This window comes from Patagioenas fasciata, chromosome 6 (genome assembly GCF_037038585.1).
Source record: "Patagioenas fasciata isolate bPatFas1 chromosome 6, bPatFas1.hap1, whole genome shotgun sequence".
Lineage (NCBI taxonomy): Eukaryota > Metazoa > Chordata > Aves > Columbiformes > Columbidae > Patagioenas > Patagioenas fasciata.
The window spans coordinates 37,840,605-37,857,446 of NC_092525.1; the positions used below are offsets into that span (position 1 = coordinate 37,840,605).

Below are 16,842 nucleotides of genomic sequence, written 5' to 3' on the forward strand. Positions count from 1 at the left end.
TGGGTCAGGATCAAGGGGCAGGCTGGCAGGGGTGATACGGTTGTAGGTGTCTATTACAGGCCACCAGATCAGACTGAGGGAGTTGATGAGGCCTTCTATGCGCAGCTGAGAGTGGCCTCACAGTCACAGGCCCTGGTTGTTGTGGGTGATTTTAACTTCCCTGATGTTTGCTGGAAGGACCATTCAGCCAGCCAGCCACAGTCCAGGAGGTTCCTCCAGCGCATTGATGACAACTTCCTCATGCAGATGGTGGAGGAGCCGACCAGGAGAGGTGCACTGCTGGATCTCATCCTCACTAACAAAGAGGGTCTGGTCGAAGCAGTAAAGGTCGAGGGCTGCCTGGGTTGCAGTGACCACGAGATGGTGGAGTTCAGCATCTCGTGTGGCAGTAACAGAATAGCAAGTAGAATTGCAACCCTGGACCTCAGCAGGGCTGACTTCGGCCTTTTCAAGCAATTGCTGGGGGAAATCCCATGGGCAAGACTGCTTGAAGGAAAACGGGCCCAAGAGAGCTGGATTGCATTCAGAAATTGCTTCTTCCACGCTCAGGATCAGAGCATCCCCACACGTAAGAAGCCGAGGAAGGGAGCCAGAAGGCCTGCGTGGTTGAATAGGGATCTGTTGGGTACGCTCAAGCAGAAGAGGCGAGTTTACAGGTCATGGAAGCAGGGACTGGCCACTTGGGAGGAATATAAGGCTGCTGTTAGAGGATGTAGGAAGGCAGCTAGGGTAGCCAAGGCCTCCTTAGAATTACAGCTGGTGAGACGGGTCAAGGACAGCAAGAAGAACTTTTTCAAATACATAGCAGATAAAACTAATACCAGAGGCAATGTAGGCCCACTGATGAATGAGGTGGGTGCCCTGCTGACAGAAGATACAGAGAAGGCAGAATTACTGAATGCCTTCTTTGTCTCTGTCTACTCCGCTGGAGGCTGTCCTGGGGAACCCTGTACCCCTGAGACCCCAAATGAAGCCAGGTCAATGGAGGAGTTTGCTTTAGTCGATGAGGACTGGGTTAGGGAGCAGTTAAATAGTGTGGACATCCGTAAATCCATGGGTCCAGATGGGATGCACCCGCGGGTGCTGAGGGAGCTGGCTGAAGTCATTGCTGGACCGCTCTCCATCATTTTTGCCAAGTCTCGGGAAACGGGAGAGGTGCCCGAGGACTGGAGGAAAGCAAATGTCACTGCAGTCTCCAAAAAGGGCAAGAAGGAGGACCCGGGTAATTATAGACCGGTCAGCCTCACCTCTGTCCCTGGGAAAGTAATGGAACAGCCTATCCTTGGTGCCATCTCAAGGCACATCAGGGATAAGAGGGTCATTAGGGGCAGTCAGCATGGCTTTACCAAGGGTAAGTCATGCTTGACCAACCTCATAGCCTTTTATGAGAATGTAATAAGGTGGATGGATGATGGCAGAGCGGTGGATGTGGTCTACCTTGACTTCAGTAAAGCCTTTGACACAGTCCCTCACAGCATCCTCACAGCTAAATTGAGGAGGTGTGGTCTAGACAATAGAGTAGTGAGGTGGGTTGCGAACTGGCTTAAAGAGGGAAGCCAGAGAGTGGTGGTCAATGGTGCGGAGTCCAGTTGGAGGCCTGGATCTAGTGGAGTGCCTCAGGGGTCAGTACTGGGGCCAATATTATTCAATATATTCGTTAACGGTTTGGACGAGGGAATTGAGTGTACTATCAGCAAGTTTGCTGGTGACACCAAGCTGGGAGGAGTGGCTGACACGCCAGAGGCTGTGCTGCCATCCAGAGACCTGGACAGGCTGGAGAGTTGGGCGGGGAATAACCTGATGAAATTTAACAAGGGCAAGTGTAGAGTCCTGCATCTGGGCAGGAACAACCCCAGGTTCCAGTATAGGTTGGGAAATTACAGATTAGAGAGCAGTGTAGGGGAAAGGGACCTGGGGGTCCGGGTGGACAACAGGATGACCATGAGCCAGCACTGGGCCCTTGTGGCCAGGAAGGCCAATGGCATTCTCGGGTGTATTGCAAGGGGGGTGGTCAGTAGATCGAGAGAGGTCCTCCTGCCCCTCTACTCCGCCCTGGTGAGACCCGATCTGGAATATTGTGTCCAGTTCTGGGCCCCTCAGTTCAAGAAGGACAGGGAACTGCTGGAGAGGGTCCAGCGTAGGGCAACAAAGATGATTAAGGGAGTGGAGCATCTCCCTTATGAAGAAAGGCTGAGGGAGCTGGGTCTCTTTAGTTTGGAGAAGAGGAGACTGAGGGGTGACCTTATTAATGTTTATAAACATATAAAGGGCGAGTGGCATGAGGATGGAGCCAGGCTCTTCTCAGTGGCAAACAATGATAGGACAAGGGGTAATGGGATCAAGCTGGAACACAAGAGGTTCCACTTAAATTTGAGAAAAACTTCTTCTCAGTGAGGGTGACAGGGCACTGGACCAGGCTGCCCAGGGAGATTGTGGAGTCTCCTTCCCTGGAGACATTCAAAGCCGCCTGGACATGTTCCTGTGCGACCTCTCCTAGGCGTTCCTGCTCCAGCAGGGGGATTGGACCGGATGATCTTTCGAGGTCCCTTCCAATCCCAAACATACTGTGATACTGTGATACTGCGAATTAAATGTCACCTCGTGCTGGATATGTGGAGGGTCTCAAATGACTGAATATGTTGGACGAACCCCTTGTCAGTTAGTGTTGAGGGCAAATTCGTCAAGTACCTCTATTCCTCCCACTTGGTGGCCAGATCCACCTAATGGATATTGGTCTCGAAACTGTTTGTGCCATGCATGATCCCCTGCTTTATTCAGTTAATACATTCAGCAGTCCAAGGCATGCAAATCTCAGGCATGCCTATCGATCCTGAAATGGCAACAAAAAGAACGGGGTATGAGTTAATGATTTTGAAAGATAACACCAAACTGGATGTAGCCACCCCTAGGCAGGTGCTGGCTAACTTTGCAGCCAAAGCACGAATCAATAGGATAGAAAGAAAAAGGAGGAATTGTGAGAAAAGAGGTGGTGATTCGTGCCGAGATGTTTAATGTTTACAGATATAACCAAAGGAGGCACGGGCTCTGAACCTGGAAAAGGAAAAGGTGGTTAAGTTCTGTGTAAAAAGTTATGAAACTTGTTCATGAAGTTATATTGATAGAGGGAACTAACATTTTAAAGGTCAACTATATAACTACATAATAAGAGCCTACTAGCGAACCAACACTTTAAGCCACAGAATGAATATCTAGTTTAGAGCTGTATGTAAGCAGTTGTATTAAGGAAAAAACAGAACCTCATTGAATGCCGAGATAAGAAGTTTTGCAGCACCAACTGCAACCTTGAGCAGACAAGAGAGCCAAGATTTACAGCAAAAAGGGGGCGCCAGTCTGGTTTCGGTCGACTTGGCAGCTTGGGTTCCAGGCAATTCATTGCAGTGAGCCAAAGGTAAAACGTTCACTGTGACGAAGCTGAACGATGTTCATCCTTCATCCAAAGACCCCCAACGACCCCTCCTCAAAACCACCAAGTGAGTGCGCAGGCGCAGCAGGGGAGGGTCAAGAGGAGACTGTGGAAAGGGTTATCTGAGACTCATTTTAATAAGAATCGTGAAAGGTAATGAATATGTATGGGCGTTCCTGGGGTCATTATGAATATGTAACACCTTACTGTCTTTAAGCACACTTCTTATTGTTAAAAGGTGTGAGTGTTGGGCGGAGCGAATCCCCCGCGCACCCAGCGCTGTTTTGCTTGTGCTCTAATGAACACATCTTTAAGGAATACAATGAAGGAATTGGATTAAACGTTGTTTATCCATAGAAAAAGCCTAAGTTATTTATTTCACTACGAAGCAGCCTCATTTTTTCACTCAGCTGTGTAATTGCTCTGACCATAGAAAGAGGGAAAAAAAGAGCAGAAACACTGAGAAATGAGCCAGTGTGTTTAACTACAATTCACATTTCTGGGGAAGGAACCCCCTTTGCGCAGGAAGAACACGTTCTTGATTTCAGTTGCCTATTCTTTAAAACCTTTAGTAGAATAGCGAATATATTGAATGGCAAAGTGAAAACATCACTGTAAATGACAAGAACTTCCTTTTTCCTTCCGCGGTTATGCTTGGACTTTGCAGTTTTGCGCTCGCCCCGGGCTCTGCCGCAGCACAAGTTGTGTTCCACGCACAGTTCGATGCCCACGCTCCCAGCTCGGTCCGTCTGTCCCGGTCCCGGCGCTTTGTCCGGCTGAGCAAGGGCTCGGACTGCGGGCGGGCTGAGGGCGGGGCAAGGGGGCGCGCGCGGAGCGGCGGCGAGCTGCGATTGGCCGGCTGCGGGCGGCACGTGCCGCCGCGAGGCCGCGTCCGGTCGCCGCGGTGCACGCGGAGCCGTCGCCGCCGTTGGCGTCGGGGCGAGCGGTCGGTGCGAGAGAGAGCGGAGTGCGGGGCTGGCGGAGCCGGCAGCAGCCCTGCCTGCGGACGCGGACACAGCGCCATGTGCGGGATCAGCTGCGGGCCCTGCTGCGGACGGGTATGAGCGAGCCGGGCCCCGCCGCCCGCCCTCCCCCGGGGCCGCGGGGGACACGGGGCCGGGGGTGGGGGGGCAGCTCCGTGTGGCGAGAGAAGGGAGTTGGTGCCTGCACAAGTGGCCTCCAGTTGGGCGGGGGAGGCTCAGGTTGGCTGTTGGGAACATTTCCTCCCAGAAACGGGAGGGAGTGCGGTCTGGGTGACCGGGCAGTGAGGTGACTGCGAACTGGCTGAGGGGAAGAAGCCAGAGAGTCGTGGTCAATGGGGCAGAGTCCAGTTGGAGGCCTGGATCTCATGCAGTGCCTCAGGGGTCAGTGCCGGGGCCGGTATTATTCAATATATTCATCAATGATTTGGATGAGGGACTAGAGTGTCCTGTCAGCAAGTTTACTGATGACACCAAGCTGGGAGGAGTGGCTGATACACCAGAGGCTGTGCTGCCATCCAGAGACCTGGACAGGCTGGAGAGCTGGGCAGGGAAAAATTTAATGAAATATAACAAGGGAAGGTGTAGAGTCTTGCATCTGGGTAGGAACAACCCCAGGTTCCAGTGTAAGCTGGGGAATGACCTGTTAGAGAGCAGTGTAGGGGAGAGGGACTTGGGGGTCCTGGGCACAGCAGGGTGACCATGAGCCAGCACTGGGCCCTTGTGGCCAGGAAGGCCAATGGTGCCTGGGGCAGATTAGAAGGGGGTGGTCAGTAGGTCAGAGAGGTTCTCCTGCCCCTCTGCTCTGCCCTGGGGAGACCACACCTGGAATATTGTGTCCAGTTGTGGCCCCTCAGTTCCAGAAGGACAGGGAACCACTGGAGAGAGTCCAGCGCAGCCACCAAGATGCTGATGGGAGTGGAGAAGCCCCTGTGTGAGGAAAGGCTGAGGGAGCTGGGGCTCTGGAGCTTGGAGGAGACTGAGGAGTGACTCATTCGTGGTGATCAATATGGAAAGAGTGAGTGTCAGGAGGATGGAGCCAGGCTCTTCTCGGTGACAACCAATGATAGGACAAGGGGTAATGGGTGCAAACTGAAACACAAGAGGTTCCACTTAAATTTGAGAAGAAACTTCTTCATGGTGAGGGTGGCAGAGCCTGGCCCAGGCTGCCCAGGGAGGTTGTGGAGTCTCCTTCTCTGCAGACATTCAAACCCGCCTGGACACTTTCCTGTGGAACCTCAGCTGGGTGTTCCTGCTCCATGGGGGGATGGCACTGGATGAACTTTCCAGGTCCCTTCCAGTCCCTAACTTTCTGTGATTCTGTAATTCTGAGAAAGGGTTATAAAACATTGGAACAGGCTGCCCATGGCAGCGGTGGAGTCACCACCATTGGAGGGGTTTCAAAGGCACATAGATGAGGTTCTGAGGGACATGGGGCGGTGCCAGGGGTGGGTTAACAGTTGCACTCAATGGTCTCATCCAAGCAAAATGATTCTATGATCCTCTCGTACAAGCTATTTTTTTGCATCGTAATAGTGCCTAAAGTTCAGGGTTCATGTGATCTTGTCCTGGAACTTTTGCAAGGGCATTAAAAGTAAATGTGTTGCTATCTGTGATTCAAAACTGCCTTTCCGTTGTTTTCTAACAGGCTCGGAACTTCCCCTTTCGGAACCTGTCTCTTTGGAGATGCTGGAGAAGACCGAAGAGGAGGACACCCAGGCGGAAGAGACATGAGGAAGATGTGGAGTCTCTGCACAGCCTTGAGGAGACCCTGACCAAGCCAACCAAGGAAGAAGTGGAGAGTCCCGAGCGCACTGAGGAGACTCCAGAATGCATTGAGGAGAGTCAAGAGCGCATTGAGCAGACTACAACCAAGATAAGAGAGGAAGATGACGAGACTACAAGCAAGACATCAGAGGAAGCCGCAGAGACTCCAGAGCGCATTAAGAACAGCCTAAGCAAGCTAACAGAGAAAGACACCGAGACTGCAGAGTGCACAGAGGAGACTCCAAGCGAGCCAACTGAAGAAGACGTGGAGACTCCAGAAAGCCTGGAAGAAAATGTGAGGAACCAACCTGGGGAAGATGTGGAGGTTCCACAGAGCGTTCAAGAGGCAAGTCACTGGTGCACTGACAGTTCTATATGACTAGGGGATATTTTAGAGATAAGGGAGGTAAAAACAAACAGAAAAGCAACGCCCCCAAAAAAACCCAAATCCTGGCTTCCCCAAAGCAGGTTTTGGTTGCACTACACTCAAATCCTTTCTAACTGAGTTGTTCCTGTGCTTAAGGCTGTGGTAGTTAGTAAAGCCCTTAAACTTTAATTATTCAAGTGGTATGTATGATGAACAAACATTATGTGGTTGCAGGGGGAGCAGTATATCTATTTCTAAAGTCAACTGTTACGTCTCCTTTCAATTCTCTAGTGCTTTGCTCCTCAACATGTATCAGCATGTTAATACAGCGGCTGTTAGTGTTGGGGTTCAGGAGATCTGGGCTCTCTGGTTTAATTCTTACCTCTTTCATTGGCTTGTGCAGTAAGTTCTGCACTCAGCTCCTCTCTGCTTGCATTTAAAAGGCCAAAAAACCCCAGGTAACTGAAAGCAGCTAAAAAGTGGCAACTGAAGTGAGCGTTGTTGAGGTGTTGTGAGATCCTGGTGCTGGCACGCTGGTGTCTGCAGCCTGCGCTTGTGCAGGGACCATGTTCCTTTCTCTCTGACTTGTTTCTCTTGGCCCTTTTCCTGGCAGAGCACACCTGAGGATGGAGCTGAAGACGCACAAGAAGGAGCTGTTGACTGCGACAGCCTGAGAAGAGCGCAGATCCAGCAGACTGACAGCGAAGGAGCAAGATGGCTCGGGGTAAGTAAAGCTGGCATGGTGGCCAAGCCCCCAGCTGATTAAAGTGTCCTCACTTCACTGCAATCAGTGCAGCTGTGGCAGTTTGAGCCAGAGGGTCAGGAGGTGGGTAGAACTTTCTTGTTATGTTGTGATGTTTCTACATTTTCTTCAGGATCCAAGGCAGTAATATAAGAACTTGCTTTGGTGTAGTGTCCAGGTTGGTAGTATAGAGACTTTGAGCGGCAGATTTCCCATCTCTGCCTCCTGTTTTTACCAGGAGAAATATTTGAAAGTATTTTTGACCTGTGGTACATTTCCCAGCTGATGGGAAGAATTTTAGTGATGCTGCATTTGTAGAGTGATTTGGAGGCTTTTCAGCTGAAAAGCGTTGGCTGGTATTGGATGTGTCTGAGAGAAATGCAGCTCTAACTGCAAATTTCATAGAACCCATGTTGAAAGGAATACAACAGTTTTTGTTCATTTTGAGTGAGTTGGGCTTTATTACCAATTCCTTTAAGTACTGAGAAGCTTGAAATCTTGCTTAGTAGCTTCTTCTCGAGGTACCAGTAGGTGAAGGAACTTCGATCTTTCATGCTACAAGAAGTCTAATAAAACTTTCTTCAACTTCTTGATGCTAAGAAAGCATCCGGGGTTTTTGAATGGTTGGCCCTGTTCTGAGAGAATGGTCAGTTTCAAAGCCAACCATGAGATTACAGCCTAAGCACTGGCAACACTTGCCTGTTTAAATAAGAAATGTCTTTATTGTCCTCCAGTATTTGATACAGCATTTGGTGTTTGGAGAGCCCAAACTGACAAAATTGTTTAGTAACTAGAGATGGACTATTCCTGTGAAAAGGTGGAATGGAATCTGCGTTTCATTGTGCAGGCTGTGTCGGGGCTCTGGCTTCTGTCTGAGTTTTGTGCTTTGTCTTTGTTTCCACTTTGTAGGCTGAAGGGGACCAGTTACCTGCAGAACACACTGTCAGCCCGGACGAGACGTGCAAAAGCAGGGCCCTGAAAGCTGGAACTTTGGAAAAGCTGGTGGAGACGCTTCCGACGGCCTTTGCCGATAATGACTTCACATACATCAACATCTTCCTCTCCACGTACAGGGCCTTTGCTTCCACCAGCACAGTCCTGGAGCTGCTCCTGGACACGTGAGAGCCGGGACAGAATGGAAACTGAGCCGTCATTTATTATACACGACAGGGGGATGTTGACAGAAAAGAATCCTGCAAAGTTCAGGATTTCAGCATAAACACACCATGTGTGAATGCACGCTGCCCACATCCCAAATCTCATTAAAGCTTAAGCGCCAGGTGGGGAAAGCGTGCGTGGTCTGACCGCTAAGGAGCCAAACTGGGACCGACACAAGAAAACCAATACAACTTGTCCCTTAATAAAAGACCAGTGCACGGGGGATATGTGCAAACCCTTCATCTCTGCCACAGCTCCCCAGCCACGGTGGAATTGTCCAGCATGAAGCCCTTGTCTTCATGCCAATCGTATATGAATATGCCAATATCTATATGTTTATGCCAATTGTATATGGATTACGTGCTTTGGGTTGCTCAGTAGAGGTTCCTCTAAACAGCCATCTCATTTTTTCAGATACGGAAACCTGGAGATCTCGGGCTCTGAAGAACATGGAAACCAGAATTCCCCCGGATCCAGTACAGTGCTCAGGACGTAAGTTTGGTTTTGCAGCGCCCAGCGAGCCCCAGTCAGGGTTCGGTGCTGGAGCGGGAAGTGGGCAGCAGACCTGTTGTTTCCTGTGACAATTCACAGCCCTGTTTGCTTCAAGGGGCTTGTGTAAAGGCCGGGTATCAGCTGTCTCATAACATCCAATAATACAACGCAGAGAAAATCTTTAATGATTTTGAATGACTGCGCTGGTTTATCAAGGTGTAATTGAAGAAGCAGCCTTTAGTTTCCTATGAAGTATTAATAACATTTCTTGCATAAAAAGAACAAATTAAATTCTGTGCTCACAGAAGTGTCCGTACTGCCTTCACGTGGGGGATGAATGTCTCAGTGTTCCTGTTGTTATATTAGGTACAGATCCATGCGATTGCATCAATAACTGCTGCATACAACCCATGTGTTCTCTCTGAATTTGCTCACAGTGCGATGGCATCGATTTTACAAACCTGGCTCGACCAGTGTGCTGACGATTTCCGAGAGCCACCCGACTACGTGTGTCTGCAGAAGGTGCTGAGTTATCTGAAGAAGAACATGCCCGGCTCTGACCTGGAGAAGAAGGCGCAGAACCTCCTGGAGGAGTTCCGGAAAGAAGAACAGGAGAATGATGGTAAAGTACCTTTCTCTGCTGTCTGTGTGTTCTCCCAGCGTCAAGCCTGACATGTCCCCTTATCCAGGGCACAAAGCTTCCTGTGCCGTGAGCCGAAAATTCGTAAGGGCTCACGTGGTATGTGAATGAGAACTGGAATCAACTTCCAGCCTTAGTAGGGGGACTAAGTTCTTCTACATGCATTATTCTCACATTGGCTGCGTGTTTTTCAGTCCCCGTTGGCTCTGGAGCACATAACGGTAGGACTGGTGTGCAGAAAAGGCCCAGGTTTAGACTTAGTGCTGCGGCAGCCAAGGCTGCTGATCAATTCTGCACATCCCGTGAGAGGGGCGGACTTGCCGGGAGGGGCGGCCAGAACAGGGGACCCAAAGTGACCAGCTCGGTAGGTTTTCCACGTTGTGCAGCATCTGGAACTGGGAGATCACCAGGGTCTCGCTCTCCTCGTCCATGGCTGGCATCTGAAGAGGAGCCTGCCTGCCATCCTAGGCCTGGTTCCAGGCCCTGCAGCCCTGAATCCAGCTCTGGTTTACTGCCGAGTCCAGCCCAGGGCATCCGGGGGCCTGTCCTGCAGCTGCTGCAGCCACGATTGGTTTTGTATATTTTGCATTACTTTCTCTCCTCATCAGTAGTACTAGCAAAGCATGTTTTAACTTTCCAACTGGTCTTGCTCCGTTCTCCTCCTCTTCCCTTGAAACGTGGACATAAGAGCATATTCAGTGTAATATTTTGGGGGTATAATTGCAGTCTTGTCTCTTTGCAGTTCAGCTGTTTTTCAGACTATAGAATGCATAAATGCTGACAAGTAGATTATCAAAGTTCTGCAGTGTTAATAAGGAGTTGTTGTGGGGGGGTTGGTAGGTTTTTTCTTCCCAAAGAATGGTTAGTGAATGGGTTAAGGCGCTTCTCAGCTAAGAGACCCTGAACAGCTCAGTTCTCCCTGTTTCTTTTTCTTCTACCTTCTCTTTGCCCATTTAATCTTCGTGTCCTTCTCTTTCTCCCTAAAATATGCAGCACAGTGAGGCCGTTACCCCAGGCAGGTCCCTTTGCATGTTCTGCTCTTCTATGTAGTGATTTTCCAAATATCTGCTTTGATTACTTGTGTTCTGTATAAATTCACTGACTCGTGTTTTCCCCGCTGGCCAGACGCGTTCCACAGCCTTTCTCCCTGCAACCCGGATGAGGAAGAGGAACTGGAGATCAGCGGCCCAGAAGAATTCTCATTGTTCCAAGAAGACCTGGTGGCAGAACAGCTGACATACATGGACGCGGTATGTAGATCATACGTATTACTTGAAATGCTCGGGGAAATAGTCCTGGGCTTCTCATTGTTTGTTTGTCTGTTTGTTTTTTAACTTAACTTGGTTATCCAAACTTGCTTCATTGATTGGGCTTTTCGTTCAGTTCCTCTGAAGGTGTTTGTCTTTTTTTTTTTACAGTGTGAATGTAGGCTGTGTGGCCTCTTTTGCAAAGTTTAATATTTGACCCCTCAGATATAGCGTATTTTGACTGTATCTTAGGCCAACTCACCTGGAGATGTATAAGTATTTGTAACTGTAATGCTCCAATTTGGCTTATTTGTATCAATCTCCTTCAAAAATATCATTATATGGAAATCTTTCCCCCTGGTAAAGTAAGTGATAGAAAGGTGTCTGTTATTTTGCTAGGACAGTTTATCTGACAGTTCTTTTAGGGCGTCAGATCTAAAGAGTTATACCAAAGTGTATATTTTAAACTGGAGAGAAAATCAATATTTCCCTTTTGATACCATATTAGATTCAGATGCAGTTTGTACTGTAACCATGCATTTCTTGCTGTGGGCAGTAGCGATCCAGGCTGAGTTGGACACCTCTGTTTCCCTCTAGACACTCTTCCAGAACGTTGTGCCCCACCACTGCCTGGGCTGCATCTGGTCCCGAAGGGACAAGAAGGAGAACAAACAGCTGGCACAGAGCATCAGAGCCACCATCTCGCAGTTCAACGCCGTCACCAACTGCGTGCTCAGCACCATCCTGGAGAGCAAAGAACTAAAGACACAGCAGCGAGCGAAGATCTTGGAGAAGTGGATCCGTATCGCACGTGTAAAGCGTTTATTCACGACTGTTTCACGTTCCTTGTGCGGGTGCCCTGGAGCTGGGAGGGGACAGGGGGGTTGTTGGGCAGTGATATTTTTGATGCTCAGTATTTGTAGAGCTGCCCGCTTAGCAGGGAGAATGTGCAGCAAGCAGGACACGGGGCAGACAGAAGAGCTCTGACTATTGGTGATGCTGACGTTTAACGCCCCTGTGTTTCTAACCGCTCCTTTCACAGCAATGTAGGGTCCTGAACAACTTTTCATCTCTGAAGGCCATCGTTTCCGCCTTGCAGTCCACCTCGGTTTATCGCCTGAAGAAGACCTGGGCCTGCGTTCCAAAGTAAGGCTGTGCAGTGTGTCACTGGATGTGTTTTGGTGCTTTTATCTTTTCTGTGCCCAACTGTTAACGATTGTTGAGAAAAAAATAGTACCCTGATCTGATTCAGAGTGCTTACAAACAACTTAAATGATTTAATCTTTTCCTGTACAGGGACACAATGCTGATGTTCGAGGAGCTTTCAGAAATCTTCTCCGACTCTGACAACTTTGCGATGAGCAGGGAGCTGCTGATGAAGGTGGGAATTAGCTTGAGTTGCCAGGTTATGATCTCACCCAAAGCCGAGCTCAGCCCTGTTCCTAACCAATGAGCTCCCGTATGTGGTGCTTTGGGGAAGACGGGTCTGTAAATCCCGGCTTTTCTGCTGGGGCGAGAGGTGGCGCACAGCGAGATTTGACGCAGAGGAGTTACGAATGAGCGCTTTGGCTTATATACCGCTCTGTGCAGACATGAACTGCTGGCTGAGATACCAAGGGTGATGTCGTGAAAGCATCATTTACAAGAGTGCTGTTTGGTGAAGCAGACGAGTTGTATTTTGTTTGCTTCCACAGGAGAATTCTAATTAGTATTATTATTATTATTATTACTTCTCAGTCAGTTAACCCACCATTGCTCTGACCGTTTGCAGGGAGTCACACAAGGCACGGTACCTTACCTGGGTACCTTCCTAACAGACCTCGTCATGCTGGACACAGCCCTTCAGGACTATCTCGAGGTAATTTGGGGCAATATATTTAACAAATAGACTTAGGTACACGAGCGCTGTGGTTTATCCTAGAGCTGGAAATGGGTTTTTGTAGTAGCCTTTGGTCAGGGCAGGTGTGGCCTGTCCCTTGGTGTCGCTACTTCATCCTGTTTGTGATTAAGTCCAGCTGAGCCTGTGCTCTTCTCCTCTGATCCCTTCTCTGTCCTTCCAACAGGGCGGCCTGATCAATTTTGAGAAGCGGCGAAGGGTAAGTGGAACGGTGACTGTTCTGTGATCGTTAGTGCCTGACGCTCTCTGCTAGAGCGTTCTCTTGGCGAGGCCTGTTGTCTTTGCTCGGGCGTATCCAACAGGCGCTCACGTTACTCAGAGGGTGAGGAAGGAACAGTCCCCGGCACGCTGTGAACCTCTGCCGGGCTGTGAGGGGCAGCGCGGGAAGAGAAATTCCTTTTAGATGGGGGCAGCAGGGGAAGAGGAGCTGCAGGGCACTCGCTGCCACGGGATTTACGTCTGGGGCACGTTCCCCCCGTTTGGTGTTCACGGGAACACGTTACACGAGCGTGTTCTGTGTGCTGGGAGCGAATCAGACCTGCTGGCGTGAGACCTTTGCTGGCCACAAGATACAGTCTGTGACCATCTTCCTTGTGCTGCAGTAAATAGTTGTGGGTAAAAGGTGCAGAGAGCAAAGCGGGTACCTGGGACCGAGAAATCAAGGCTGAGCGTTGCCTTCCAGCCTGAGCCTTGTTGGTCAGAGATCAGTAGGAGCGAAGGTGCTGGGGTTTCCTCTGTCCGAGGGCAGTCGCGCCAGATCTCGGACAGAATTATTTTGGGCAAGCGTGTGTGCAAGCGGAGTGAGGGAAGAGCAGCGCGTTCCAGTCACACGTTGGGGGCAGCGTTTTGTGTTCCCCTGGGCCAAGTGTGAGTGCACAGAGCCGGGGAGGATCAGGCTCTGCTGTCATCACAGGCACCTCTCGTTCTTTCCCTTGCTTAGTGCCTGAGAACCACCTACGTACAGAGCGGGATTCCTCTCTCGGCGCCACTCTGGCCACGCAGGGGTGAGCGGGAAGGGTGAGCTGCAGAGTTGCAGCGTTTGAAACAGTGGTTCTCGAAATAGTCACTTCTTCAACTGAAACCGACCCGCGGGTCCAACTCAGTTTGTCCTGGATCTGTTGCTGCGTGTGTTTAGTGTATTAACGAGACTGGCTTTATTTTTCTAATTAGAATTCCTAATTTATTATTTGTTTTCTTAGGAGTTTGAAGTAATCGCACAAATTAAGCTGTTGCAGTCCTCATGTAACAGCTATTGCATGGCACAAGATGAGAAATTCGTGCAGTGGTTTAGGAGGCAGCGGCATTTAAGTGATGAGGAGAGGTAGGGTCTCAGCCCGGCTGGCGAAGCAGCTTTTCTTCCCCCGCAGGCAGGTTCAGGTTCTCTCAGCCTTGAGCTCTGCGCTGCCAGGAGCTGCTCCCGGAGAGTGGAAATACACACGCACAGAGCTGCGCTCCTCCTTGTGGGGATGAACCCTCTGGGACGTGGGAGTGACCCAGGGCTTCTCAAATATGGCCACTCTGAGATATTTCACTAATGGTATTGCCTGTTCTGCAGTTTCCGTCTGTCACGTGAAATCGAAGCAGCTCCTGACAAGAGCACCGCATCGGGCAGAGCTCAGAAGAGCGTGGTGAAGAGATTCAGCCTGTGAGTACAACGGGGAGGGGGTTTGGTGCCTGAATATGAACTGGAATAAATCAAACACCAGCTGACAAACCTGGCTGGGGATCCAGAGCACTGCGGTGCAAATAAGGACAGAGTCTAATTTGATAAACACACACAAGCCATAGGCCACTCGCGATAGGAAAACACAACAGCAGGTCAGATTGTTGAAGCAAGTGACAGCTTTGCTCAGCCCAGCTCTGTTGTGCTTTCTTTTCCCCCCTAGGCCGTTCCTGGGCTTGGGGGTGAGCGCCCACAGCACCCCCGTCAACGCGCAGCCCAAACCTGCTCCAGGTGGGAGCTCTGGGGACAGCACCGTCACCATCGTCCCTCCCACCGCCACTGCTGAGGAGCCTCAGCACAAGGTAGGGCCCGGGCCCTGTGTTCAGCACAAACAGCCTGTGCGAGGCTGCTGACGCTGCCGGCGGCCCCAGGCGCTTGCCCAAGCCTGTGGGTCTTGACTGGAGCGTTGCTGGCAGTGGAAGGGAGGGACCTGAGCTCTGGGAAAGGCGATTTTTGGGGGAGGGCTCATGTGCATCAGCCCAGCCTAATTCTGGGGCAGGCAGAGCAGCTGAGCGAGTGAGAAGCAGGTGAGGTCAGAGCTCGCCAGCCCTGTGCTTTGACCTGCCAGGAACTGCCCAGACCAAGCCTTGTCTGGGCTGGGTTCCGTTCCCAGGGAGCTTTGCCCTTGTTAAGGCTGTTGTGCTGAAGAGTGTCATCTTTAGCTTTTGGATCTTTGAAATTAAATGGTAATGAATGTGTTTGATCTCATCTCCCCCCTTGCTGCCATCTGGTGACAAGTGCTCCAAGAAGTGCCCCGGCTCCGTGACTCCCATTCCATCAAAAGAAGTGCCGCCAGTCCTGCCCCTCTACAACCAGCAGAGCGGAGACAGCTGCATCATCCGCACCAGCGTAGAAGAGGACAGAAGCGGCAACATCTACAGGAGCATCCTGGTGAGTGGTGGGAACAGCAAAGCGCTGTGACTGTGGGTGGTGTTTTCACCCCAGGTGACTTGAATGGTGCTTTTAGTTTTGGAAACACCTATTCCCTGATCAAACCTCCTTGACAGGGAACATGACAGATGTGACAAATCAAAACATGTGGAGCAGGGGATGAATGAGAGGTTTGCAAAGAGCATCTCTCAAGGTTTCTGGCCTTGAAATTGAAGCTTGTATTTGATCAACAAAGCCAAGGGAAGCACTCTGAGCAAGTGCCGGCTTTGCTGCCCCTGCTCTTCTGCCAGCGCCGGCTGTTGTGTGTCCAGCTCAGCACTGGGGTGTGTGAGCTGTGACGCAAGGTGCCCCTTCCCCAGCAAACCCAGCTCCAAGGCCCAGAATCTTTGCAGGACATCACAGAAAGTGTTTAGCAGGGGAGACTGTGGATGAATGGATGTCTGCAAAGAGCAGCTGGGGCAGCTCTTGCTGCGGATTCGATGGCTGCTGAGAACAAGGTCTCACCTCTGCGAGTGGTTGCTCAGGAGAGCAGAGGCTGTGATTTCCTGCTGCATTTCTAGAGCAGTGTCTGTTGTCTTGAACTAACTCCACCACCAGGTGTCACAAAGAGCGTGTTTTAGTGTCTGGCAGAATCTACGACTTAGTTACTAAGCCACTGTAATTTTTCAGTTCTTGGAAATCGTTCCAGGACCAAGCAGTCTGCAGAAAGACAGGCCTTTGCTAATTATTAAATCATTATAGAGTGAATAAAGCAGAAGCCCTCATTGCAACCCTCTCTTTGCAGCTGAGTAACCAAGAGAAGGCTCCTGCTGTCATCCGGCGAGCCATGGAGAAGCACAACCTGCAGTCTGGCTCGGCTGAGGATTACGAGCTGGTCCAGATCATCTCCGCGGACAAAGGTGGGGAAGCAGAACTCTGCTGCTGCTGCTGCTGCTGCTTGAAGAGCTCTGCTGCATTTTGCCGGCAAGAGTAACACGCGAAGCGACGTCAGAAACGCCATCGCCACGTAGTCGCAGCTGCCGGTGAGAACAAACCCCTAACGCTGAGTGGGGCGCCCATTAACGCTCGCTCTGCTCCCTCTCTTGCAGAGCTGGCGATCCCACCCAAGGCGAACGTGTTCTACGCCATGAACACCCAGGCCAACTTCGACTTCGTCCTGAGAAGAAAAGCTGCAGCACAGGAGGAGCCCGCACTTCATGGATTGTAATGGCTGAGCTCTGTACAAGATTTACTGTGTATATTATGAGTATGTAAACTTTTTTCCCCCCAGGTTTAGTCTGGAGTTGATATATTTTAATATGTGACCTGTAGATAATGTTTGAGCTTTGTATAATATTTAATATTTATATAGCGAGTATATTAACTTTTTTCCCATTTTTTGTCTGCAGTTGATGTATTTTAATACTTGATGTTTTTATCATATTTAATCTTTCCATACTTCTATAGAAACATTCAATATTATATAATCTTTTTTCTACTGATTTCTGCTTGGAGTTACTATATTTAAGTAGCTT

At 50.1% G+C, this 16,842-nt stretch overlaps 1 protein-coding gene across 1 annotated transcript; it reads left to right on the plus strand.

The window, feature by feature from the left end:
* Positions 1 to 5,310: 5,310 nt before the first annotated feature.
* LOC139828325 (ral guanine nucleotide dissociation stimulator-like 1) lies at positions 5,311 to 16,535 on the plus strand. The gene is made up of 11 exons (XM_071810587.1): positions 5,311 to 5,338; positions 10,786 to 10,820; positions 11,415 to 11,630; positions 11,860 to 11,963; positions 12,114 to 12,255; positions 12,589 to 12,675; positions 12,881 to 12,913; positions 13,914 to 14,000; positions 15,137 to 15,328; positions 16,113 to 16,227; positions 16,417 to 16,535. Exons 1-11 carry the CDS (start codon positions 5,311 to 5,313, stop codon positions 16,533 to 16,535), a joined length of 1,158 nt encoding a protein of 385 aa, XP_071666688.1.
* Positions 16,536 to 16,842: the final 307 nt, after the last annotated feature.

Bases quoted from the DNA above. Each gene is read 5' to 3' on its own strand.
- LOC139828325 (XM_071810587.1), top strand. From the start codon at position 5,311: ATGCTGATGGGAGTGGAGAAGCCCCTGT. The intron at 11,631-11,859 runs GTAAAGCGTTTA...CTCCTTTCACAG, and splicing joins AGTGGATCCGTATCGCACGT to CAATGTAGGGTCCTGAACAA. The intron at 12,676-12,880 runs GTAATTTGGGGC...TCCTTCCAACAG, and splicing joins CCCTTCAGGACTATCTCGAG to GGCGGCCTGATCAATTTTGA.